This window comes from Tachypleus tridentatus, chromosome 8, assembly GCF_004210375.1.
Source record: "Tachypleus tridentatus isolate NWPU-2018 chromosome 8, ASM421037v1, whole genome shotgun sequence".
Lineage (NCBI taxonomy): Eukaryota > Metazoa > Arthropoda > Merostomata > Xiphosura > Limulidae > Tachypleus > Tachypleus tridentatus.
In genome coordinates, this window is record NC_134832.1 from 91208653 (window position 1) to 91235619 (window position 26967).

At 32.0% G+C, this 26967-nt stretch overlaps 1 protein-coding gene across 4 annotated transcripts in view; it reads right to left on the bottom strand.

Moving 5' to 3' along the window:
- The window catches only part of LOC143222928 (uncharacterized), a 50765-nt gene extending 38638 nt beyond the window's left edge, over positions 1-12127 (bottom strand). Inside the window, exons 1-4 of one of the 4 annotated variants that reach the window (XM_076450147.1) lie at positions 12007-12036; positions 5320-5389; positions 1863-2019; positions 1409-1490 (exon numbers count right to left, since the gene is read on the bottom strand). In XM_076450147.1, coding sequence (XP_076306262.1) covers positions 1409-1490; positions 1863-1999 — 219 coding nt within the window. In that variant the 5' untranslated portion in view covers positions 2000-2019; positions 5320-5389; positions 12007-12036. Of the gene's footprint in view, positions 1-1408; positions 1491-1862; positions 2020-5319; positions 5390-11872 lie in introns of all 4 variants that reach the window. The other 3 variants (XM_076450146.1, XM_076450149.1, XM_076450150.1) reach the window with 3 other exon arrangements.
- Positions 12128-26967: the final 14840 nt, after the last annotated feature.

The following is a 26967-nucleotide window of genomic DNA, read 5'->3' on the forward strand; positions in this document are numbered from 1 at the left end:
AAAAGAGCAGTATCAATTTGAGATGGAGAAACAGAGTTTCATATAACTCTCTGAGGCAGAAAATGGTAAACAAACCCTTTCTAACAAAGAATCTCTACCCGATAAATTCCAATAAAAGACCAGTCAGGAAACCAAAAAAGCATGGAAGAAGACAATGTGACTGAAGTAGAAACAGAAAAATATCCAACTCTTCCTCAAATTGCTGAGGAAAACATGGATAAATTTCAGACAAAAGTTGGATTAAAGATAAATACCTTAGGGCAGTCATGAGAGTAAAACAAATCTAGTAAAATTGATTTGTTTGAAGTGATGCCAATCTTATAAATGTAGAAGACAAGGAATAGGCATTCCATCATGTAACTAAGCACAAACCTTGCAGCATGAACAGTAAGAAAAAACCAAGTAGTCACTTGCCATCCTTTATGTTAACAAGGAAGTAGTAGAGTTAAATGCAATATGAGAGGATCCCTGAAAGCTCACAAACCTGAGTAACCAATTGAAGAAATGGGACTGGAGGCTGCTGATCAAAATGATTCTCTGGTGAGGTTGGCCTAGTAAAAGAAGGAGTTGGAAAAAGCAAGTGTAAATTCCCATTAGATGTTCCTGGGTCATCTGTAAAACCAGTCTCAGGACCCATCAGAGAAACACCCTTTGTCTACATACACACCTCCCTGTCACAACAGATTATATCAAAGATAGCTTTGAGCGAGTGTGACCACTCCCAAGGATGTTGACAAATACCAGCTAGCAGAGGTGGAAGAAAAGTCTGCTTGATCTCTAGAGTAGAAACATTAACTCAGAAATTCATTACCATTGGTAAGTTTTCTTTTTGTTGTTGTTGTTTGGTTGAGTACTTTATAAATATAAATGAAAAGATAACTGTAGATATGAAAACTGTATTCAAATTTGTAACTTAAATAACATAACACTCCTATTGATAGAAACATGTGCCGAATGCTTTGTCAAGAAAAGTGATTACATTACTGGAATGAGGTACTTATGTACAGTACCTAGATAGACAGAACACTGAAACTGATAGGGAAATTTGTAAATTAAAATTTGCCTACAGCATTTGAGTGGGTTATAAAAGACTGAAGCAAGCATTCTCAATGCTTAGATGTACAAAGAGTGAAAACACTGGAGATCAAGAAGTAGCTAAAATGTTAGCAGAGGTAAGTATGGTTTGGAACTATTGATTTTAATGCAAGCTCTCTACACTCCATGAATATAAAATCTTAATATGAAAATACATATAAAGAAAAAATCAATATTCCTAATCTCTAACTTCATGCATTTCAATTTGATGGTTTCTAAAACAATTTTTGACAATTCAATAATCAAAAAATGAATTTTAAAACCTACATAATTAGAAGCAACACATTTTAAATAATAAAGTAACCTAACTTACATATCTTGGAAAAGTCTTGAATGAGTGAAACATGTAAAAACGATGGAAATATACCACTCCAGTTGCCATAGTATCATATCGTCTAAGTAGTTATTTAGGAAAAACACAAATAAATTAATCTAAGCTATGTCATTAGTTATAACAAAAAAGAAAATACAAAACTGTACAAATATTGTGTTTCTCAATTCTGAATCAATCTTAATTATGTTTCAAAATTACAGAATTTGTGACTTTTAGAAAACGATTAGAGAAGATGAAAATTTTTGTCCATAAATTTTTGTCATGTGAATTTAATGTTATTCACAGTTACTGGAAACAAACAACTTTTAACAAAACTCTTTCTATAAGGCTAGTAATTGTTATGTCAGTAACTAATCTAACTTTACAAACTCTCACTTAACAATAGAGAAATTTAAAACTTGATTGTTTCTATACACTAATAAAATAAAGATACAGTCCCATTTTAGTTCCAACATTGATGATAAAACGAGCTCCTTCTCTCCTGTATCGTTGCTCTGTTTCCAAATTAATTCCATCTAAAACAGAGGGAGTTTTACGGAGATCTTCTTTCTCATAGTACCAAGATGGCATATTCTATGTCTTGTAGTCCTCTATGCAAAAAATATTCATCAAACTGTGAGATTCTCAGGTAATGTTGAAAAATTAACAGTATATTATTTCCATATATTTTTTTGCAAAAACATTTCAGAATTAGTAAAAATACATTTTTTATCTATAATAACTTGAAACTTATGTTTCTAAAAACATGACACTTGATAGTTTTTAACATGTTAGTTTTAAGCATTTGTACAAAGTTGATTTAAAGATGAATAATTCAGGTTAGTTAGAAATTTTCCAGTTTCAAAATAATGTGTCATAATTTAGACAGACTGGGAATTAAAGTTTCAATACATTAACTGAATAAGAAATAGGTAAAATAAAGTGATGTTTGTCAAAAAAAAGTGTTGTTTAGGCCAAGAGGTTTACAAAAGTACCTTAATTAAAAATATAAAATTTGAGATTAAGGGTATTTATGTTCAAATTAACTGTAAAAATAAGAATAAAAAAAACAGTTTACCCTTTAAGAAACTTTACTTAAAATCTTGAGGAAAAAAGAAAATAGCTGAAGTTAAAAAAAACAAACCTTTTTACTGAATAAGATGATAGATGATTTCTAATCTGTTAATTTTACTAAAGGTGAGAATACTTTCTTAAAATTATATTTATATTAAAGAAACAACCCTAAAAAATTCTGGAAAATGTTTACAGCAGAAAACACTAATCTAATAAGAGTTATCATAAGACATCAAAGTAGTTTTACAATAAATTAATGAATATTGAATGTTTATGATTGGAAGACTGCTAACTTTTACAATTTTCTTTTTTGAAGAATTTAAAGCAGATCCAGATTATCAAGCCACGAATATTAACTTTGTTTATTGGCAAAATACTGAAACCTATTGTTCTAAGTTTTTAAAAAAGCAGTTAAAATGTTGGCATATAATTTAATGATTCTATATATGGTTTTAAAAAACAGTTCTCTTGTCCAACTAACATGATTATCTTAACCAAGGTTCACAGTTCTGTGAAAGAGAACACATTTGGTGATGGTTTGTATATTGATTTATGAAGATCTTTGGATAAGAGCTAAATAAGAGATACGTTGCATACATATGTAATTTGCAAAATGTTGTTAGAAAATTAGCTTAGAGGTATAAAATAAAATATAGTAATGAACAAACATTTTTTTTTGCCATAAAAGCAAAAAGAGAAAACTAATTGCACTGTTGATAAAATCTGATACATTTATATAAATATTTAATAAAAGGAGGTAATCAAAAGAATAAAAACTTCTGATTTCTCTTTGCTATATTATGAATATGAGAGGACAGAAGGCAGGGTAGTTTGTGTAGACAATATTATATTTCTAATAGGATGATTGATTTATAGACGTTTCTGTGGGAAATAATGTAGAACGGCAATGTAAAGGAGTTAAAAAGAGTAACTGATCATTTCTTCAAACATAAAGGATGGGCTAAATTTTCACTTTTTGCAAGGGTAAGAGAATGAGGACAACTTCAAAGGACCAACTGGTCCCTTTTTATCCATGTTGTTGTCCACATGTCTGAATAGTGTTTAGTTTCAGTTTCCTTTTTCATATAGAAAAGTTCCCAACAGTATTTTTAACTGATGCTGTAAAATGACTTTGTAATACAATTCTACTAAAATGTTTCTTTATAAATCAATTATCTAATCATTATATTTGCTAAAATTTATTTTAATGAACATAAACTAATGTTACAATTTGAACAAAACACAACTGATGTACTTTCCTAATTTTTTTCTTAATTAACTACTCTCTTTTTTTTAATGTAAAAAATACACCCTTGTGACAGATTTTGTTCTCTAAAGTAACTCTGCCATTGGTTTAAATGATAACCAATAAATAAAGGGTGTATTTTAAGCTACATTTTTAACAAAAAAATTGTTCAATTTAGTTTCATGCCATATTCAACTAAAAAGGTTAAAACTTAATAAGCAAGATTTTCAGACATAAGACTGTTTAGTATCGGTAGCATTAATTATTTTGTTGGTTAATATTTAATAATTTAATTTTTTATAATAAGAGAGTTAAAAGATGATGATATTTGGAAGTTGTGTTTGTAAGTTACTGACATCAAAGCTATGGAGATTTCTAGAATGTCTCAGTAAGAAATATAAAAAAACTAGCAACCAGAGTGGTAAGAGATCCAAAGGTGATGCTGAGTGAAAGAATGGTTAGAAAAGGTAAGTTAACTATCCTAAGAGTGAATAGCCTAATAGCTGATATGTTAAAATGAGATTAACAGTTTTCTGACATTTCAAGAGAATAATCTATCCAATCAAGGAGTGTTCTAAGACAACTGAACCTGCCTGTATGGATTTTGACAAAGCAATTACTTGGAAGTAGACATTTTTGAAAGTGGACATAAATATGAAAAAGCAGACTAATATAAGAAGTTCAGGATACAACTGTGGTTACAAACAACAGCATAAGTAAATTATACACAGATACTGTTTTGATAAAGAAAAAAAAAGGAAATGAGAGAGAAAAAATAAATTATATTATACACTGATAGTGTTTCAGAGAAAAACAGTCTGGCTTGTCAACTGAATTCTAAAATAAATGTAGTGGCCTAGGTTGACTTTTGACAAGTGAACTGTGCAGCATTTAGGACACAACTATGATATACACAAAGTAAATAATTTTTGTACATTTTGAATATATTATTTTAAAAGATGTGGAGTGCATATTGTTCATTTATCATCAAATTTATCAACAACAAATAATAGATATCCACTGGAGACAAATTCTTAGACCAACATATATCTATATATATTTAACTTACTATACACTACTACTTAAAAAGTAGGTTTCTGACAAACATTTGTATTATGCTACTCTACAAAGAAATATTTCCTTTCTTCCAACAAACAAGCACAGGACACTATTTTTGTAATCTTAACATCTTCCTGTTTCAACTTTCATAGATAGTTTCAACATAAAAGTCTATGCTATCCCAACAAAAAGTTACCATGATTTAAACAACAAACTCAAAGCCAGCCCTTATCAACCAATTATTTATCAAGCTTTCCTTTCAACACCTTGAAATCTGCTACATCCATTACATTTAAAGGAAACCTATTTCAAAGGCCAATCATTCTCTTAAACAAATGAAACTTTCAGTTGAAGATGATTCCTATCCTGCCAATATGTAATTTGTGTCCCGTAGTCCCATCACACCCTTCATTAAGTATGAGAAAAGATAATGCACTGACAGTATCAATTCCCTTAACAAATGTAAGAACCTTAATCCAACTCCTTTCCAACTCTTCCTTTTTCAATAGAAAACAATTTCAAAGATACTAACCTGTCTCATATTACAACCATTCTGTTCCAGGTAGCCCCTTTTTGAACCTTTTCTTACAATTCAGTCATTTCTAAGGTAAGAAGTCTAAAACTGAACATAATGCTTCAAATGCAGCCTAAACTGTACAGTAAAATTATAACTTGCTTGTATTCAATATTCCTATATATTCAACTTAATACCTTATCATTAGAAACAACCCACTTCTTGGATGGATAACCCTGTATGAAGAGGTATAAAGAAAAACGCATGTCAAAATCTTTTACAGTTATATCCAAAATTCATTCAAATAACTTTGTAATCAACATGTGTCAATAGACTTAGCATCAAAATGCAGTTTATAATTTAAACTTTAATAAAGGTTTAAATTTAGGATTAAAATAAAGAAATAAATTATTATTTTTTGCTTTTCTGTACTTTGCTCTGAATTCTGTGTTTTAGGTTATCTTTCTTTATATGGGTTTCAGAATGTCCACCAATCACAAAAAAATCAAAAATAACCTCTTACTTTCTCTCTTTACTGAAACATTAATAAATTTGTTAAACCTTTCATTTTATACTTTCAGTACATAGACTAACAATATTAGACTAAATTTTTGTTGCTAAGTAACATGACACAAAGGACATTGTTGAAGGGTCCTGTTAATAAAATGCACTAGCTTTTTTATATATTAGAAGCTGAAAATCTTATTGATTTTTACCATTAATTAATTCACAAATATGCAACAAATTCATTTCATGAACAATTTTAATTGGTTCACAAAGGAAGTTATTGATATTTGACTCCCTTGACTGCACTCTTCTGCCACATTGTTGGTCAAGTTTAATTTTACAACATTTATTTTCTGTTAGTTATGAAACATGAGGTTAGATTATACTATGGGATGAGGGTGGTAGTACTTGCCATATTATTTCTGATGGGCTATACAGTCATTTATTTCAATAAAAAACTATTTCCCAAGCGAATTTTATATTGTCTACCTTTTTTATTTATTTCTTGTTACTTTTTTTAAGACACCTAGAAAGTTTGTATGTTTTAAAATAAGAATTTAATTATGTCAGAAAAAATTACTTCAAAGAGTGTTTGTTTTGGTAATTATAGCTTGTGTTTTTCAAGATGGGAAATTGCACACTGTTGCATAAAATTGGCATCTCATTAGAAAGAAATGGTTCTATTACAATAAAAGTAATTGTCAAATATAGTTTTCATACAAATATAAGACTAAACATTTTCAAACAATTACTGGAAAATACATAAGACATACTTTATATATATATATAAAAGGTCTGAACACAAAATGAAAATTAAAACAACTCATTCATGTAAAAAAGTTACAACAATTTCCCACAATTAAAAGTTGGTAAAAAAAAAACTTCTTCAATATGTATAAAAATTAGACATTTTGGTGGTCAACTTCATCTGATTACCCCATTCAAGTCTTATAGTTATAATTTTTCACAAAGTATGCATCTTATGTTTCATCACACTAATGCCAAATTTTTGCAAAACTATTTATGAACACGAATGCAACATCAAAAGTTAGTTTGTTTTAAAATGGGAGTTAGCTTCTGAGAGCAGAATGCCTCAATCCTGAAATGTTAAATTTCTTTTTTTTATACTTTTAATTTATTGATACATACACACACACATATATTTAGCAAAAATTGCTAAAATGTAAAAACTAAAAAACTTAAGTTAAAAAATGTAAGTGGAAAAAAAACCCAGAAATTTTGGATTTCAGTAACCCAGAGGAACTTAGGTTAAAATTTTCATTCACTGAAAATGTATTTCTGATAAGTATTTACCTCCTCTAGACTAAAGCTATTTCAACCTCAATTTGCCCTCAAAGCATTGCTAAAAATCATTTCACTAATAGTGCATCAGTCTATTTATCCCTTTATCTTTGTATCACTTTAGAACAGGTGCATGTGACTTCTCTCCATTATCTATACTAGGACAGGTAGTATTCTATTATTCTAGCACAATTCTTACTTTTCAGATTTGGCAGTTACAAACTATAACACCAACATATGAATGGTGAGGAAGGATGAGAAGCAGGTGAGCTGAGGTAAGAGCATAACACAATACATTTCTAGTCTATGAAAATGTTAATTTTTGAAATAGTACTACCTTCTCTCACCCAGATTTGAAATGCCACACTGAAAAGGTGGAGGAGCCAGTGAACACATCAGTATTCAAATAGGTAAATAACCTTCTGAAAAAAAAAACAGGTGTGCCAGAAGAAAAACATACCTGTGGGATATAGCACTGCTTCTGGAACAGGTATGCTCTTCACCCAGTAAAAACAGTAACATATTTAGGGAGAAATGCATGTGGCACATACCATATATTCAAGAAAATGATGTACAACATTTTGCTTTAGAGCAATGCCATATAACTATGATGTGAACTGCCTTGCATAAGCAGGTACAGTATAATCAAGCATGGTCATCATGGGCAAAACATCCAGGGAAAGAACCTTGTATTTGCACAAGTTTTATTGTCTATTCTGTAATCATAATGCCAACAACCCTCTTCACAATGCATGGATACTTTATAAGTTATGAGTCTGACTTATTGTACAACCTCATTCAGGAGGAAATATTCATGGCCCACCACTCCAGCAACTGAGAACTTAGACTCCCCTTGCTCCACTGGAAGAAAAAAAAAGGGGCTCACACTACAGACTACGCAATGGCTGTCTGTGATTTTCACATTTTATAAATCAGAAGGACACAGACTGAAAAAAATTGGGTGAAGGATATGAGAAACATTAAATGCATAAACATCAGAAAGATGATGATCATATGCCAGGAGGAAAAGCAAATAGGTCATACGGAAAAGATGGTACAAGGAACACACTGCAATGGTTTCAAAAGGAGAACCAGGATATGAAGAACTACATCGAGATTCTAATCTTGAAGAACAAAAGGATGTGGAGGCTGAATAAGACAAAAGGAATGGAAAAGGAGGAAAATAACTGGTGAGACAAAAGCTTAAAAGAATCAGGACAAATAGAATATGTTTGATAGAGCAGCCCAATAGCTAGCAGCCTCTGACACAGTGTAGACCTGATCAAACAACCAGACAATGAATTGGTATTGCTAAAAGCCACAGCAAAATGACCATCACTATATACATGTAGCCCAAAATTTCTGGTACATGGAAAATAAGGTAGGTTGAATGCTACATGAGGAGTGAGTACCCAGGCTGAAATGAGGGACTGGACAAAAGTCATGCATTTGGTAACATCTGGATATGTCTGATCACACTTTTTGGAGGAGTGATCTGGACAGATATAAGTGCAGTGGCTGTTTCTCCAGTTAGGGCCAGAGGAGAGGAAACCATACCTGAGCCAATCAATATGGAATAACTAGCAAAACATGACAAGGGCTAGTCTGGACAATGGAAATGACCCTGGAGATTAGATTATGAGGAGGATAGGAATATAGATGAAGGCTCCTCCAATCCTTATGGAATGTATTTGCCCTCACAGTTGAAGGATATTGAAGAGGAAACCAAAAGGAAGATAGTTTGGCATTCCAATGAGTAGCAAATACGTCCTTATGCAGTGTTCCTTAGCAAGAAAACACCCACTGATATATGCGAGGATGAAGGGACCATTACATAAACAGAACTTACCTTCACTCTTCTACGTAAAAAAATTTTCTCAACCAAAATGAGCCGTTTTTACATATTTTTCTCTACAAGTGGGTTTTCTTGACATCACTGAGTGAAAACAGCAAATTTTCATAAATAAATTCTTCCTCAAAAGCTTGTTCATAGGGAGGAAATGGAAAATAACTGCCCTTTTCCAATTAAACTGATCTTCTAAGTCCAGACAGCCAATTTTTTCATCCTTACACATTACTCTAACCATAGTTTCATCTCCACAATTCAGTCTTAGCAGTAACTCTGACACAGTTATTGTCTTTTCCTTTAAATGCCTTTATCACATCTCTAACTCATCAATTAGCTTCTCTAACCTCCAATTCTTTACATCATTTGTTCTCTATGGGAAACAAAGACTATAATTACTAGCATCCTTTACTATACCAGTTATTCTATCATGTATATTCTCCACTCTTGTCACTGGATCACACAATCTAATTCTTTACTCAATTCAGTTTTTCGTATGCATAAGCCATATCCGAGTACCATTTTTAACTGTAGCCTCCTTAACTTCAAAAAGCATCCCTTTTGTTTTCTGTTCATCTGTACAAGCTAAAAACTGAAATGTTACTTTCTAAAACATGCTCAATACAATTTAATCCACAGATTATAACTGCAATAGTATCATTTCTAACTTCTTGAAAGTCATTATTATCTACTATATCCCTTGCAGTTACTCTTCAAAATTTACAGCCATCTCTCACAGTTTACATTTCTATTTATTAATTGTTACTTTCTTCAGGAAAGCCTCCAATTTCTCCTTCACCTCCAACTTCTTTAACCAAATTGCACATCTTCATTACTAGCATCCTACAAAGTGCATATCAGTACCAGACTCTCATACAGAACTCACTCATTGCACCCCACAACTGTGAGCCCTTAACACCTACACTACTCTAAATCTACAAATGCATGACTTGCTTGGTATAACAGAATTTTAGTCTTATGCAGCTTGGAGGTAGAAATTTGAAATTTAATGAGATTTTAGAAAATTCAAAATTAATATGTTTAACATGAACATTTATGGTTAAGTTGAACTAAAACTTTAACAGCCATAACTCTCTAAAACTAAATATTAACACTTATGGTATAGGCAGAGAACTAGTAGTAGTATGTTTCTCAAATAAGTTGTACTTACACCAGACTTAAAATTCTCAAAATTAACTATTTTGTAAAATTATGCAGTGAGGGCTAGGACACAGTATCTGTTTTTGTGTGTGCATTCTCTTATAGAAACTATGGCATATATTTCTTTTGATTTATCCATACATATGTTTTATTGTCAGTTATGGATGTCATAGGAATGCCCCATAGAAATACCCAAGATTTTTAGTGGTTACATGTGTAAGTTACATCACATGACTACAGCATATTTTAAGAGAATAATGTGCTATTTTTTAAAAGGTGTGGGATAAATCCTGGGATTTTTCCAAGCATTTACAGTCTTCATTTTGTAGCTGTTTACTGCTGTTCAACCAAGGATGTACAAAAATAATTTTAATATTTTAAGTAAGGATGAAGGATCAAAAAGGCAAATTTTTAATACACTTGAAAATTGAGTCAAATAAGTATCTAAATTTAGTTTTATTCACAAGATTATTCATCAAGGTATAGCAGCAAAGTAATAGATGAGTCTACCAAATATCAAATTTTTATCTTTATACAGGATGGGCAAAACGTCTAGGCACCTGCCTTATTCAACGCTCATGTTAATAATGTAGTGTTTTTTTTGCATTTTAGTAAATATTGTGGAAAAGAAATTCTATGAAACAGCCAAAATTTAAAAAAAAATTGTTGAAAGTTGTGTTCAAGTCACCAATAATATACTGAGGAGGATGTTACTGTCACATCACACTTGGAGATATATCATCCTATGTATGAAAATAATGGCCAACAGACATATTTTCAATTATTAATCAAACATATGAGACATGTAAATGTTAGTAGGAAATCTTCTTTCTTTCATATTCACATTCTTTATTTGAGAGGGGTGCCCAAACATTTTGCACACCCTATAAAATAAATTGAGTAAATGCTTTATTGTATTTTAAGAACAGAAAAAAAAAAAAAGACTCATTTGATAACCTTTTTCACTGTATGCTACCTAATGTTGGTTTTCTTCAGCAACTGTGCTGTTTAAATGCTCCCCCAACAAATCATCTATGCTTTCACTTTTAGTCTTACAAATTACAACAATACAAGGAATTCTTCTCTCTTAGTGAATCATCCCATAAAAACAAAGGAATGAATGCTGGACAAACACTAAGATTTACCATATAAAACGTTTTGAGCTTAATAAATAATAATCAAAACAATTATAAATAGATTACATAACTGAAAGCAGTACCAGTAGGCCTTACACTGTCTATAATAGCCATCCCATTTGCAGTGTAAGACTAGAGGGAAGGCAACTCGTCATCACCACCCACCGCCAACTCTTTGGCTACTCTTTTACCAACGAATAGTGGAATTGACTGTATATTTATAACGCCCCCACGGCTGAAAGGTCTAGCATGTTTCGTGCGACGGGGATTCGAACCCGCGACCCTCAGATTACGAGTCGCACGCCTTAACACGCTTGGCCATGCCGGGCCTAAAACTATCAAGCAATCAATTTTTGAATGTTACTAAAACTTGATAAAAGGTGAATATATCGTCACAAAAGAAAATACTCCGTCACTATACTGTTTTTAGTTTTTATAACTACGTAGCGAAAACTACAACTATGTAAAAATTACCTCTTCCCCGAAAATTCCTATACAGGAAATAAACACTGCTGTTTCTATAAACGAGTTAAGTTAAAAGTAACCCTAAAAGTTAAAAATGAAGAAAAATCACTCAAATTGGAATGTAATTGTAAATAATTTTAATTTTTCTACTCACAACCAGACTACTTCACTAATGATGACTGTATACTAGATCAACTCAAGATTTTAAAATTTGACTTTCAAGTGTCATCATACTTCACTAAACTCTTAAGAATAAACAACTTATTCTAAAATCAGCTTCATTCCTACCTCGAATATTACATTCACTAGTTTGAGATGCCCTCTGCAAGATATTTTGCTTAAATCCAACATTTTAAGAGTTAAATATTGCTTGATATCTAAAAATATTATAATAATCATGAGCAAAATTAGAACTTTGATCTTCAAAGAAATATTAGTATTCTAGATCACATTCTTTTTCGAGAAAGAATTTTTTTATAAGAAAACCATCATCAACAACAACAGAACACGACTGATTACACTTCAGAAAAACGATTTTATTCAAATCCGACGTTGTGACTTACGCCTTTCTCAAGGGTTACAACGTCACAGATAAGTACAAACTAATAATAGAAAAAACAACACTAACAACAATTAAAAATTGCCTTAACAATGATAACGTAATGTATTATCGCAGGCACATTAAAAATAATAGAATGCCAATGTGACAGAAAAGCTGCAAACTATTGAATAAATAATAATAATAATAAATGTACAGAGACCATAAGTTTACCACGCAAGTTACCAAAGTTGTGTCTCGAAATTTATTTTTTTCTTTGCCCCTCGCTAGTACAGCGGCAAGTCTATGAATTTACAACGCTAAAATTAGCGGTTTGATTCCCCTCGATGGGCTTAGCAGATAGTCCGATGTGGCTTTGCTATAAGAAAAAATAGTCTCTTTTTCATTAAAGTCGACACGGACTTTATACACCCTTTGATATGACAAATGATTTCCATTATCTTTGTAGCACTGTCAAACTCACTTTAAAATATCGCCTGTTATGAATAAAATAGATAAACTGACAACCCCGCAGTCATACTTCTCACTTCACTTCAACTAACTTAATTTTTTTCTGACTTAATTTACTTCTAATTTAACTAACTTCTTTTGTTGGTTACCACAATTGTATCCAGATCTTTAAATAATTGCTTCTTTTTCCTCGTGAAAAGTCTGCATAGGCTGTTTCAGTGACTTTTGAACCCAAAAAAAAAAAAAAATTCTATCTGTGTTGTTATAATACTGCTGTGAAACACACTAGAAAACAACTATTAAAGCTAATCATTCACACGCCGGGGCTAATTTTAAAGAAAACGTGAAATTCCCCACGGAGGGGAATCGCACCCCTTATTGTAGCGTTGTAAATCCGTAGACTTACCGCAGTACTAGCGGCGGAGGGGGGCGATTGCGATGGGCTTAGCAGATAGCCCCATGTGGCTTTGCTATAAGTAAATACACACACACGCCATTGCAATTATTTTTAAAATTATTAACTAGTAACACTCTTGTTATGAAAACAAAATAATTAGTAAATATTAAATCACCAAATAAACTAAATAATATCTCGTGCACTACACAGCTCTGTATATCCAACAATAAGCCCCTCTTCAACAGAAATATTTTTACACTGCATAAAAAGACTATTTGGTTCGTGCATTAAATCTTCTATAGTATAACTAACATTTACAGTTTTTTTGTTGGTCTCTTCTCGCTTAGGTGCTCCGGTAGGCTTCACCTTAAGAGGATCTCTTGTCTTCATCTGATCTTGTGTTGTTTTAGGTTTGTTTTTCCTAATATATATGTATAGTAATTGTACTTCTTTCTTCTTCTTGCCAATCAGTTCTTTACTTCTGTTGACGTTCTTGTACGTTTTATCTCTGCCCAGTGAGGTTAGGTTTAGTAGGTCTTTTTATCTTCTGCAACAAAGCCACTGTCTTCAGATTCTACTTCTATAACAGCCACTCCTACCATGCCCATCTGTATCTCAGTAGCTGCATCCATAAGATTTTCTCTCTCGAGAATTTTCAACAAATTAGCGTGGTAGCTTTGACTGTTCCTTCAACTTTTACCTTATAGTGCATTATGTTAACCACTTCGTGTACTGCAAAAGGCTCTTTCCATTGCCGGGTAAATTTGTTGATCCTTGGCTTTCTTGTTACAGAAGTTCGTCTTGCTGCCTTTAACGGCCATGGTTTCCCCAATAGAAATGCTTTGGTAGATCTGGTTGAATATTCCTTCCTGGTCCTCTGTTTTATAAGTATCTCTCCATTTTGTCTTTTGCCTCGCTTTCCCTCAGGCACTGTCCAAAGTTTCTACAGTGACGAGCCTTTTTTCTGCACTTTATTTCACTCCCATAGACTACATTCTGAAAGTTACTCTCTAATACTTGCAAGAGCTGGATTTCTTTCTTTGTTTTCTTCCCTTGAGATCTAGTGGTGATTGCAGATGCCACATCAGTCTTATTTCTGTTTAGGTCTTCCAATTTTTTACTACCTGGTACGTTTCCAATCATCTAGTCGTGTATTGGTGCCTTGATACACATTGCTTCAAGGTCTCTTACATAATGTGGAGTATCTACCTTTATTTTTGCTATGAGAATTTTTCTCACTATTCCATCAATTAGCACACACAGGTGTATCTTGCCTGTCATATGGTCATCAGACGTTAGACTGGTTCTCACTGCTGCACTACTTCTCTACGTGACCTGTCGGGAAAGTGTGAAATAGCAGTATAGTTCCCTACCAAATTTAAAAAATGAGAACTGCATGAAAGGAAGAATGTCTTTGGATATTCAAATCAAGAATTCTCTTCTGAACGACTAAATGTATCCTTTTCATGTTGGACACACTATCGTACTCTTTTTTTCCTCCTATTATAAATCGGAATTTAACATTTTTTTTGGCATTTTACTGATTAGATGAGGAAATCGAAAGAAGTCAAAGAACTCATTTTTGAATGTTAACTTTCACTTTAATTGATACCCGAGCAAAACGAATAAATGCTCAGATCGACAAACATCTAGTATCCAGTCAAGAATTATTGAGTAATATCTGATTTGTTTTGAATTTCGTGCAAAACTGCTCGAGGACTATCTGCGCTAGCCGTCCCAAATTTAGCAGTGTAAGAGTAGAGGGAAGGCAGCTGGTCATCACCAATTCCTGGACTACTCTTTTACCAACGAATAGTAAGATTGACCGAACATTATAACGTCCCCACGGTTGAAAGGGCGAGCATGTTTGGTGTGACAAGGGATATTTTTGTTGGTTTGACTAATGTTGTTGCTATCGACACACATTTCTGCTTTGTATCATCTATTTCACTATTATTAATGTTTGTTATTTTTATGTTACCCACTTCTGCTTTAAAATACTTATTTACTGATACAATCAACAACATTGATTTTTGTTTTTTCTTTCTGTAAATTGCATCTTACATTTATTTCGTTTTGATATACTACGTTCCTGAAAAGTGAAAAAATGTTAAATTCAAATATTACTCACAAAAATTATAATCTTTAAGACAATCATATTCGTAATCAAGAACGACAACAGCAAAAACAACGAAAAGCTATACTTATATTCTATGTTTTAAAACATAAAAGCTGATATTTAATAATAATATTTAATAATAATAAAATATTGTGACTCAACTTTAATGGATTATGATTGAATATATATTTCTTTTTAAAAACAAATTATTCTACTTAGACCTTATATAGAAGTTTTATACACATCTATAACTTGAATATTCAAATAATATATTACATGAGGTCAAGTTAAATAATTTACTTTAAAAAAAGGAAAACTAATTGATTGATTACATTTTAATAAACCTAGTTCACTTAAAACTACAGTACTTGAATATACTAATTCAATGTAAAAAGCACGTCATGACTATCTTATCATCTCAGGGGATTTGTTAAAAAAAACCAACAAAACAACTACGAGTTTTGTAGCAACAAATTTCAATGTAAAAGAAAAAGAAGTATATATTTTCAATATAATCATGAAATAAAACCATAAAAAATAAACATTTATCAGAAAATGATGTAAATAATTTTACTGACAACGAAAACCGTAATAAATAAATCATACTTGACTGACATGTATCTGAAAGATAACGAACAAAATCATTAATCTACAGTGAAGTGTTACTTACTTCTGTAAGAAAATGTTTGTATTATTTGAGACTTTACGGATTCTAAAATCTGATCAACCAGTCTACGCTCATATGTCCGTAAAGTTGAGGAAAGAGAGTTCAAGTAAACTAAATATTTGTGTATTACATTTCAAAAGATCTAAATTGTTACAGTATATATTATCATTATTTTTATATTAGCCAAAGTACCCAGCTTCGATCGAGTTGTGCCCCGCTGGTACAGCGGTAAGTCTATGGATATACAACGCTAAAATCAGGGATTCGATTCCCCTCAGTATACTTAGCAGACAGCATGATGTGGCTTTGTTATAAGTAAACACACACTCGATCGAGTTGATATATTCCAGATGACCATGTCAATATGTGTATTTTTAACTCGTTTTAGCATAAAAGTACAATCTATATACTTTTGTTCCTAAACAACATTATATAAAAGCCATCGTTGGAACACATTATTACCAAAACGCTCTAGCGTTTCTCTATAAAAGTTGTTATATGAGGAACCACTCATTTTCTATACGGTTTCTCCCCAATTTGCTCCCATAAAAAGATTCGCGCATATGTCCGTTTGTCTGTGATTTCTATTTGTAATACAAATAACCATTTTTATGTGGTTAGTAGCAAGAAGGGGAGTGCCGCGGTAAAATGATGCCAACTTTAGCTGATTGGCTGCCTCAGTGGATTGTGTAATATAAATAACCATTTTAATGTGGTTAGTAGCAAGAGAGGGAGTGTCGCTGTAAAATGATGCCAACTTTAGCTGATTGGCTGCCTCAGTGGATTGTGTAGAGGGGTGGTGTCATCAAAGGTGACGAGGACATACTTCTAAAAGTTGTCATCAGAGTGTCGTCAAGGGCGTCATGGTGGGCGGCCATAACAAGCGACCATGATGGATGATTACGTTAAAATGTTGAGAACTATTTTTAGGTTGCCATGAGAGACGACCGTGACTCATACAACACATGTCTCATCATGTCGATATTAATAAAATCGTCATAAAAAGGGCGCTTAACTCTATTTTAATAAACCATTTATAACCAGTCACCCTGAAAAAGGACAGTGAACGCTGATTCATTAGTTAATTAACAATTAAATAATCTTACCATGAAGCAGAGAACAAGTTTCTAGGCAGCCATGAATCATACATGTCTCTTAATTAAATTATCATAAAAATACTAAACGTACTATCTTACTCAATTTGATGCATACAAGACCAGCATGGCCAAGCAGATAAGGCACTCAAGTCGTAATCCGAGGGTCGCGGGTTCGGATCCCTGTCACACCAAACTTGTTCGCCCTTGTTGAGTAGCTCAAGAGTTGGCGGTGGGTGGTGATGACTAGCTGCCTTTCCTCTAATCTTACACTGCAAAATTAGGGATGGCTAGCGCAGATAGCCCTCACGTAACTTTGCTCGAAATTCGCAAAACAAACAAAAAGACTATAGGTTTAAATATCTTTTAAAAAAGGACAATATAACACAATAATCAAAATTTATACTTTTATTAATTTGATTATTTACAGGTGCACCACCGATTTTCCGGCAACTGATGGTCTGGCACCTTCTTTAATTTGGACAAAATTACGACAGCGCACTTGAAATCCCTGCGACCGCAAAACTAGTTTACTGGACAGCCAAAGATGGCTTTGCATATGGCTCGCGCGCTCTTTTAGGACAGACTGTTTATCGACTTTACAAGTTTTAATGTATCAAAGGAGAAAGAAGTTGTTCATAAGTTGCTAGAGTATCCAAAAAGTTTTACGGGACGTGCTATCAAGGGTGTAGCAAGTAAGCTTAATAAAGAAAGTCTGGATGAATGTTGACAAAGAAACACCTGTTGTTCATCTCTATACTGACTCTGAAATTATGGACATTGTTCTGGATCCTGATAAAAACAATGAAAGTGATGAAGACGACAGTGATGAAGACGACAGTGATGAAGATAAAATAGATGTAGCTGAAATACTTACTATGGAAAAGATGACCTAGAAAAGTCGAAACGTTATTCTCTGCTTTATTAATAAAAGTGTTAATACCCATACCAGCCATTTTGAGATACATTTTTATTGCAAGCGGATTTCTTGTCATTAAGTATATCTTACTCAATATGATGTATACAATATATAAATATATGTTTAAGTCGCCCTAAAATGGCATTATTATGCAATAATTATAATTAAAAATTATACTTTACAGAAAAATTTACATTGTCAATAAAACGTTAATTATGCAACAACACTTTTACTAATTTATGACAAAATAATTTACACATATTACTTTATCTCATGTTTTATAAAAGTGGAGTCCTGAAAAAGGGCAATGAACTTCCTTACCTTTCATATGTTATAAAATAACTATATCTTTATTGAAGCGTACTCCTTTAACTGTCAATGAAGTGCTTAAAGATTTTCAGTAATATAATAAAATATCCAAAACGTAACATGATCACAATTATATACGTTTTACCATGCATACAATACATGTCTATAGGTATAAATCGCCCTAAAAAGAGCAATGCTATTAAATACTTAAAACTTTTACTTTACAGAGCAGTTTACTTTGCCAATAAAACGTTTATTATGCAATAACACTTTTAGTAATTTGTGACAAAATAATTTATACTTGTTTTACAAATGTCGACTTTCACATATATTCACTTACTATTATTACCATAGGATTTTAACAAATATAAATGTGACACTACAAGTCATCAGTGTCTAAGTTTAGTTATGTTAAAATTCATTAACTGTAGTAAAATAATAAATGGTTGACTTAGTTCATCCATTTATCGCTGGTCAATACACACAGAACTCGTGAAAGTATAGAATACATAACTTCTTTCAGTATTCTGTAGGACATTAATGTTTCACAGATCATACATAACCAACAATCGTCAACAATAACAAAAGTTAGTGGTTTCTAATGTTTAAAATATTACATCTTTCAAACTGTCTATCATGAAACACACATACAAATTTATACGTGTCATTTCTAAGTTAATAAAACTAACAAATTCGATTCCCCTTGATATACGAAGGATTACTTTCATTTTTATTGCTATAATTATTTTGTTTTCAGCTAATGGAAAAATAATAATACTCAGATTTTTTGACAATATAATTAATTAACTATTTCACGTCTGTTAACAAGTTACCAATATGCTAATTAGCTCTTAAATTGTTAAATTTTAATATCATTAAAGTTTCTTCTAAAGTAAAGCTTATTAACCGAGTTGAACTTTATTAAGATATTATCAGTAATTTTGTTTGTTGTTGTTTAGCGCAAAGCTACACAATAGTCTATCTGTGCTGTACCCACAACAGGTGTCAAAACCGAGTTTTTAGTGTTATAAGTTTTCAAATTTACCGTTAATATTTACCGTTTACTGACGTTATCAGTAATAAAATTATTGGTGAACGATTTAAGACAATTTTAAATAAGCTTATAGAAACAATTTTCTTAGAACAAATCTGTAAGGTTGTATTTTTTTCAATAATTTTTGTTGGCTTATAATTAATGACATCATTCTAGAAGAATAGCTGAGAATCATGAAGTAATTTTATCATTAACGTCTGTCATAAATTCAAAATCACACATACGTATAAAGAGATAATTTTGATGGTTTTTTGTTCAAATTATTTGAACATTTTTCATAAATTTCCAAAAATAACAGTACTTTTTCACTTGGAGGATGATAGCTTACTTTTACGATGTATAATTCTACATAATGAATTATTTCGATGAATAACAATTCTGCGACTGTATCATCCATCTATCGATAACAATAAGATAAATCTTATTTTGAAGTATTTTTATAAGTGATGTGTAGGTGTTTACATTTACTACTTTCTTAACCATTCTTCCAGAGACAGTTAAACAAAGATAATCATCAATTTTATTATGAAGCTGTTCATTCTGTTTAACCTTAGTTTCAGCTATTAATACTGCAGAGAAAAAATATTTTATTATTTAATATTCTAAAAATAACATCACAGAATTAAAACGTACTCTGATAATTTGAATATTAATATGTAAAAATGGAAACTTTACACTCTTCTACTATTATTATTATTCATTATCTGGCTTAATTCTTTTGAATACAATAGTTTATAGACAGCAGCTTATGTTAAATAAAAACTATAAGGGTTTAAAATTAACATATTACAGGAGATGGTGATTAAATTCAAAGTTTTGTTAGTAGTGTTCACAATATAATTACATATACGATCGGGCAGACTAAATTGTTAGCTCACGTTGGCTGGAAAAACAGAAGAAAAATGGAAGATAGTTTTCCATTCTTATACAAATGTTACATGTTTATTGCAACAAATTAAAAATTACAATTGTTTATGAATTTAAAACACATGAAAACAATAAAATAAACTGCTAGATGTAGGAAGAGAAAACACTTTCATTAATTAACAACCGAAACATATTTTACAAAAAATCTTTGATAAGATTTATTTTATAACAACTGCTTTGAATATCATTGATATCATTATTTAAAGAAACAGTTCTCAGACACATATCAAATTATATTTTTTTTTCTTTGAATTGATCTTACTTTCTAAGATCTATATAGCAGTAAAATCTATTTATGAAAATTTCACTGTAACCACAAAATGGTAAAGAACAACATTCACTCCTTCTGTAAAGTGGATTTTATTTGATCCTTACTGCAAATACTGTTTGTTTGTAGTTAAGCGTAAAGCTGCACAATAGGCTATCTGTGCTTTGCCCACTAGTAGTGTATCGAAACCTGGTTTGTGTCTTTATATTTTTATTTTTCCGAAATTCAATTTCCTATGCCTTGTGTAGTTATTTTCCGTTCAATTTCAGTACCATTTAAGAAAAAATAAAGTTTTTTCCCTCAAACAACATTTTAGTTAACGTGTTCATAATAGAAAGTGTGATATTAGAAATTAATCATTCAACGAATCTTCCTTAAATTATTTCACAATTTTAACACGGATTTTACTACCTGACGACGGGCGTCTGCCAAAAACATTGACAAAATAAAACTAAACACATTTTTATTCAGACGTGTTCATTTATTTTTATTACATTTTATTCAAACGTCTGCTCTGTTCCTGTTTTGTAAATCAGTAGCTTTGGACTTTTTATCAAGCGATATTGAACGATGAAGTGTTTTTTTTTTAACTAAAAATTCACTCGAGTTACTTTAAGCATGAAACAACCTTTAAATAAAATCATAAACAGCACGTATAAGAGGCTTAAGAGAAAGCTATATCTTAGATGGGTGAAGAGAGATAGTTCATATTTTACCGCCTGAGGGCCAACCTCTTTAATTAGCCAATGACAAAAAAAAAGTATTTTGAATTAAAATGGCCCTTACAGGGCATTATTCTTATCAACTTGACATTTTTACATAGTATATGTAGATAGACAGCGAAAGACTGATTACAATGCATTGTTGGCAAAAATGTTTGGGTTTTGATGAAATGGGTGTATCCGATAGAACAAAGCGATCAGGTTTGCTAAGTAGCCACAGGGATATTTCCTGCTGGATACTATTGTTCCTTATCATTTTACTAAGTGCAATAATAAACCGCTAGCGAAGTGAGCACTTTTTCATAATTGTGATTTTTATACGAAGTGTCACAGAGGATACATTCAATTAAATTCAAATCAGTTTATTCGACATGAAGTAACAGCATCATTCACGTGTATAATAACGACAAAAAACATGTATAAACCGAACAACAACAACTATATATTTATATACGATCCTATCTTTATGCATTTTTTCCGTATCATAGTTTTATCCTCAAAATATTTCTTTCGATCAACCGAACAACAACAACTACATATTTAAATAGATCCTATCTTTATGCATTTTTTCCGTATCATAGTTTTATCCTCAAAATATTTCTTTCGATCAACCGACGACCTAAGTTGTCGTTCAATTGAAAACTTCCGCAATGGACCATTATTTCTTGAAATCAACACTATTTGTAAGAAACAGCACGTATTTACAATAAATTATTAGTGAAAATATCATTACACTTATAATTTACAGCTAAAGAAGGAAAAAGCTTGTTCGGACAGAAATCATCTTTCAGTAAGTTAAATTTATGTGTTTAATCCAAATACTGACTTAACCATGGCGTTTGAAAAATATGAAAGGACGTAGAGGACACTGAGTTCGTTTTTTTATTCTTACTTGTAACATAATGTTTCATTCAATATTGAGTTTTCACTATAATTTCGATTTTTTAAAGTAAATGTTGTTATTGAAATGTAATTTTTTCATTTATCAAAATTACTGTGACTTTCACTTCGTTGTTTCCACTGTAGTAGAAAATAATTCACACCTGATAGCGAAAGGAGTTGAGTCCACGTTACAAAAGGTAAACTTACATTTTTATGTATTACACCACTGCGTTGAATCTTTATTCATTGTACCTTAATAACTTTGCCATCCTTCTGGAAGAGGTGGAACGAGGGTATTCCAATGGAGTCCATGTATGTGTCTGTTTGTGTTTCCGTGTGCATCTCAAAAACTAACACACCGATGTACATAAATGTTTTACACATGATGATAAGCTGGTACGGGGCTGCTGCCTTCCCTAAATTTGGTTTGAAATCAAAGCCGGGTCTTGATCATGAATCACTTTGAAACTTTTGTTTTTGTTATAATGAGGAAGTAAGACATTTCCATGGTTTTGGTTTAATAATTCTGCAGAGTGTGATCCGATTTGTACCAAATTTCATGAGCACATTAAGGTCAAGATTCCTCATCAACACACAAAAAGATCCAGATTAGTGATAATTTTGGATTTGAGAAGAATTTTGTGAGTTCTTGAAAGTAAAATTGGACGTTATCAGTACAAACACATACAATTTCGAAAAAAGTCTCAAGACCAGGATATGAATTATCTCTTATTTATGCATTCCTTATCTTCTGCAAACTGCTTTACATTTAGTAACAACAACGTTTTTTTAGGCTTAGATTTCGTCTCCTGCATTTTCCCCAATCTGTAAAGAATTCACAAAGACCATGCATGGTCATATAGAGCTTCGTTTTATATTTTTTGTGCATGTCGAGAATGTGAAACACTTTGATAAGGATTAAAATTCTCTAAAAAATAACTGAAAGTGGAATTGATTCTTTACATAAATGGCAGTAAAATATGTAGACATTTATAAACATTAATCCTTCATAACGTGTGAAACTATTCAACGGTTCACTAACTGTTTAAACTCTAACTGTAAAACTGTTTTAACAGTTAAGATGTAGGAGAACGAAAGTGTCTGTCAAAAAGTTTCATCTTACTCAGATGAGGTCATTTGGTTGACTCTGTTAGTTACTGATCTAGACGGCCATAATGTGTTGGTCCAACGCGTAGATGTTCCTATTTAAGTGTTGCCCTTCAGTGGCACAACAGTACGACTGTTTCAATACCCATGGTGGGCACAACACAGACAGCTCATTGTATAATTTTGTGCTTAGCTCCAAACAAACAAATTATCTTAAGTCAGGCAATAAAATTAACAACATAATCATAAAAAAACCCTTAATAATCAAGATAAGCTGAGAACTGTAACTTCGTTAACTGTGTGAAGCAACAGTTAACATAAACGATACAAAGATAAGCTGATGACCATCTTTTTACTTTGTAACTGTTCTTATTTCTCACTTCATTCAGAATAATGATACTACATGTAGGTAATTATATATTATTAGCGAGAGCATTACTATGGTGGCGATTTTGTTCATAAAGATACATGTATGAGTTATTTTATGAAAGATGGTCGAAGTATCTTGTCACTTCAGAATCCATACATACAGTGATTCAATACATCCAAGTTTTGCAATCTTGAAGTGTGGAAGTACAAATTAACAACTTCTACAGTGACTGGCTAATTTACATAGATGTCCACCTAACACCAAACTGGACAGTTAAGATACTTTTATGGATAAAGCACAGCAAAATGTTTACAATATGTTGGGTGGTGTTTTGTTTGATAGTAACCAATTCGTCGTTCGTACTTTCTGTAGTTGATTCAGATATGTAGACAGAAAACTGTGGTAGTAAATACAATATTCAAGGTAATCCCAAACAAACATAGTTAGGTCAAGACCCGCTGATTGTGTTGGTCATTAAAAGAACGGTATCGGTTTACACTCTCGTCCCTAAGACGTGCCCAGCAACGGCCAGTTGCAAACTCTCTCTTTGTTAATCTGAAGATGACCTAAGAAGGTCGAAACATTGTTCGCTCCTATACAAAGAGTTTTCTCTACACATACCAGCCATTTTACATATATGTTTTTCTATACAAGTGGGTTTTCTCGTCATCACGTATTACAATAATATTACATTAATAAAATGAAATAATCCAGAAAGAAAATCATGAACAAAGTCTCATTTGAAAGTATATATACACCACCATAAAATACAGAGTGTATTTAGCTATGTCGAAAGTTTTGCGTCGTAATGATTGAGAATTACATTAAAACTATTATATATGTATAATAATGACGTAACGTGACAACAACAGCTGCTATTAAGTCGTAGTGGTATTGTGTGTGCCAGAAATATACAGTTTGGTTTATGTAGGTAGTGTAATGTTACCGAAAACTCTTCGATTTTGGAAATAATATATAACAGTATTTTGCAACGCAAAATAGTTATACACTGAAAACATAACACTGTGTTCAGATCGGGGACTTAGAATTTTCAAGACGGGAATATCCCCTGAACTTAATGGTATAAACAAAGGAAAATGGAATATCTTAAGGTTATAGAACCATTAATAAAGAGACCTGCAACAAGTCTTAATCCAGTTGCAGAAAGCAAAGTGCGGTATTCTGCAAAAGAGGAAATCTTTGAACATAAAAGTCCGTGACAAAATCCCTTTGCAGCCCCTAGGTTACAGTATGCAACAAAATCAAGAAGAATCTCTGTCTGAAAAGGGACACGAGTCACATGTGCATAAATTTCTTCTACGAATATTCATTCAACCATTATATATTTCGAGCAGCTGGAAAACAAAACGATTGTTTATGCTATAACATACAAAAACATATAAGCAAAGTCTTCTGGGGTAACTTATTTTGATTTCTGGGCTATCAGACTGTTGAAATGAAAGCTGTCGTTTTCATATAGTAAATAAAATTTGCAAGAACAATGAAGGATTGGTGTACTCTGGACATGGCAGTTTATCAACAGTGGCTTTTGTGATATGGACTATAACTACTTGGTGAGACTCCAAATCATTTAATATGAGTGTGTTTGAAAGAAATGCGTTCTACCTATGTCTGTTTAACCTGTAAGAAAATAATACATAAAATCACCTAACTTAGAACATTATACTTCTGAAGAAAGCAAAAAAAAAAAAACTCTAAGAGAATTCATGAGAGTAGAACTCAGAATTATAAATGCAAACACAAATTTAAAAATAAAATAATCTATAAAAAATTAATATTTATAAAAGTCACGACTCGGTTAGTTATGCTTGATTTTACCAAATTTCGTGAGCTACATTAGTCCAATTCCACCTTTTCTCCTGTATTACTTTCTCCTTTGATTGTCCGTTCCATTTTAATTAAATCTAATCAGTAACGTAGACATAAATAGTCTCTAAATTTCAGCACTTTTTCTGTTATATAAAAGATTATCAAGTAGGGATTATCCAGGACCAGATCAAGCAGGGCGTTACGTGTGTGAGTTCAACAAGGTAGGATCCGAATAAGAAGGCGGGAAAATCTCTTGTGAAAAAGAAGTAAAAAATTAGTGCAAGTTTATGCTTAAGAAATCTTGTGAAAACCCTTTGTTAAAACAGACTGAAGGTAGCAATTATCTGTAGAGAAAAGGACATTCAGGTGTGCATGCAATCACTTGGTCATTGGATGTATTAATATTTTATCCAAAGAGACCAATATATGACATGTTTGCTTAGTTATATATAATGAATTCAGAGGCAATATGTAGGATGTTCCTGGAAAACGAGTGTGTTTGTGTGTTTTCTTATAGCAAAACCACATCGGGCTATCTGCTCAGCCCACCGAGTGGAACCGAACTGGAAAACAAAGTCTTATATTTCTTTTACGTCTTTTCAGTTTTATAAGGCACAGTTTGGTTTTTAGTGGTTTCCTGTCACTTGTGACGGGCTTTTACGCTAGTAAAAAAAAGAAACACAAACATTCCAGTTTCTAAACTTGTGGTTTTCAAACTTTTCTTTTTCGAGACCTGGTATGGCCTGATGGTTAGGACGCTTAACTCGCAGCATGCGATTCGCAGGTTTGAATCATCGTCACGCCTTTTCAGTTACGGGAGAGTTCTAATATGAATCTTAATCACACATTTTGTTGGTAAGAGAGAGAGAGTGTCTCAAGAGTTGGCGGTGGGTGGTGTTGACTGGCTATCTTCCATCTAGTGTATCACTGCTAAATTAAGTACGGCTGTTACACATAGTCCACGTGTAGCTTTTTAGAAAAATTAAAAACAAACCAATATCTTTTCACTGACAACACCCTAACATACCCATCTTGATTTGCAGGACAACCCTAGAAACTTCCCTCGACATAACATTTTGGAAACCACCAATCTGAAATATTTCAGTATTTACTGAAGAATAATTCTGAATGCAATATTCTCTTTAGGTAATGAATTATCGTTAATATGTTGTTCTTAATCATCAGTGCTATATATTACAAGACATCAACACCAGTAAACATGTGTTCTGTGCTATTAAAGTTTCGCTAAGCCAAATGTGAAGAACATAAACTGCTAATAAAATAGTTATTCAACTATAAAATAATTTAGTTTAATTTGTTTATTTCCGATTTCAAACTAAAGGTGTATACAAGTATCATTTGAGATCCGTCTATTGTCTGTTACAGAACACTTTCCAGAAACGTTTTGGTCAATAAGAGAACTCTCCAGTTGAGCTAACAATGAGACAGACGTTTCTGTAGTTATATACGAATATAAGAATCTCTGAGTTATAGTTTGAATACCGAATTATTGAAAAATGATATGTATAATATTGTGATAACGTTGTTTAAGGTAAAACTGTACATCGTAGAGAA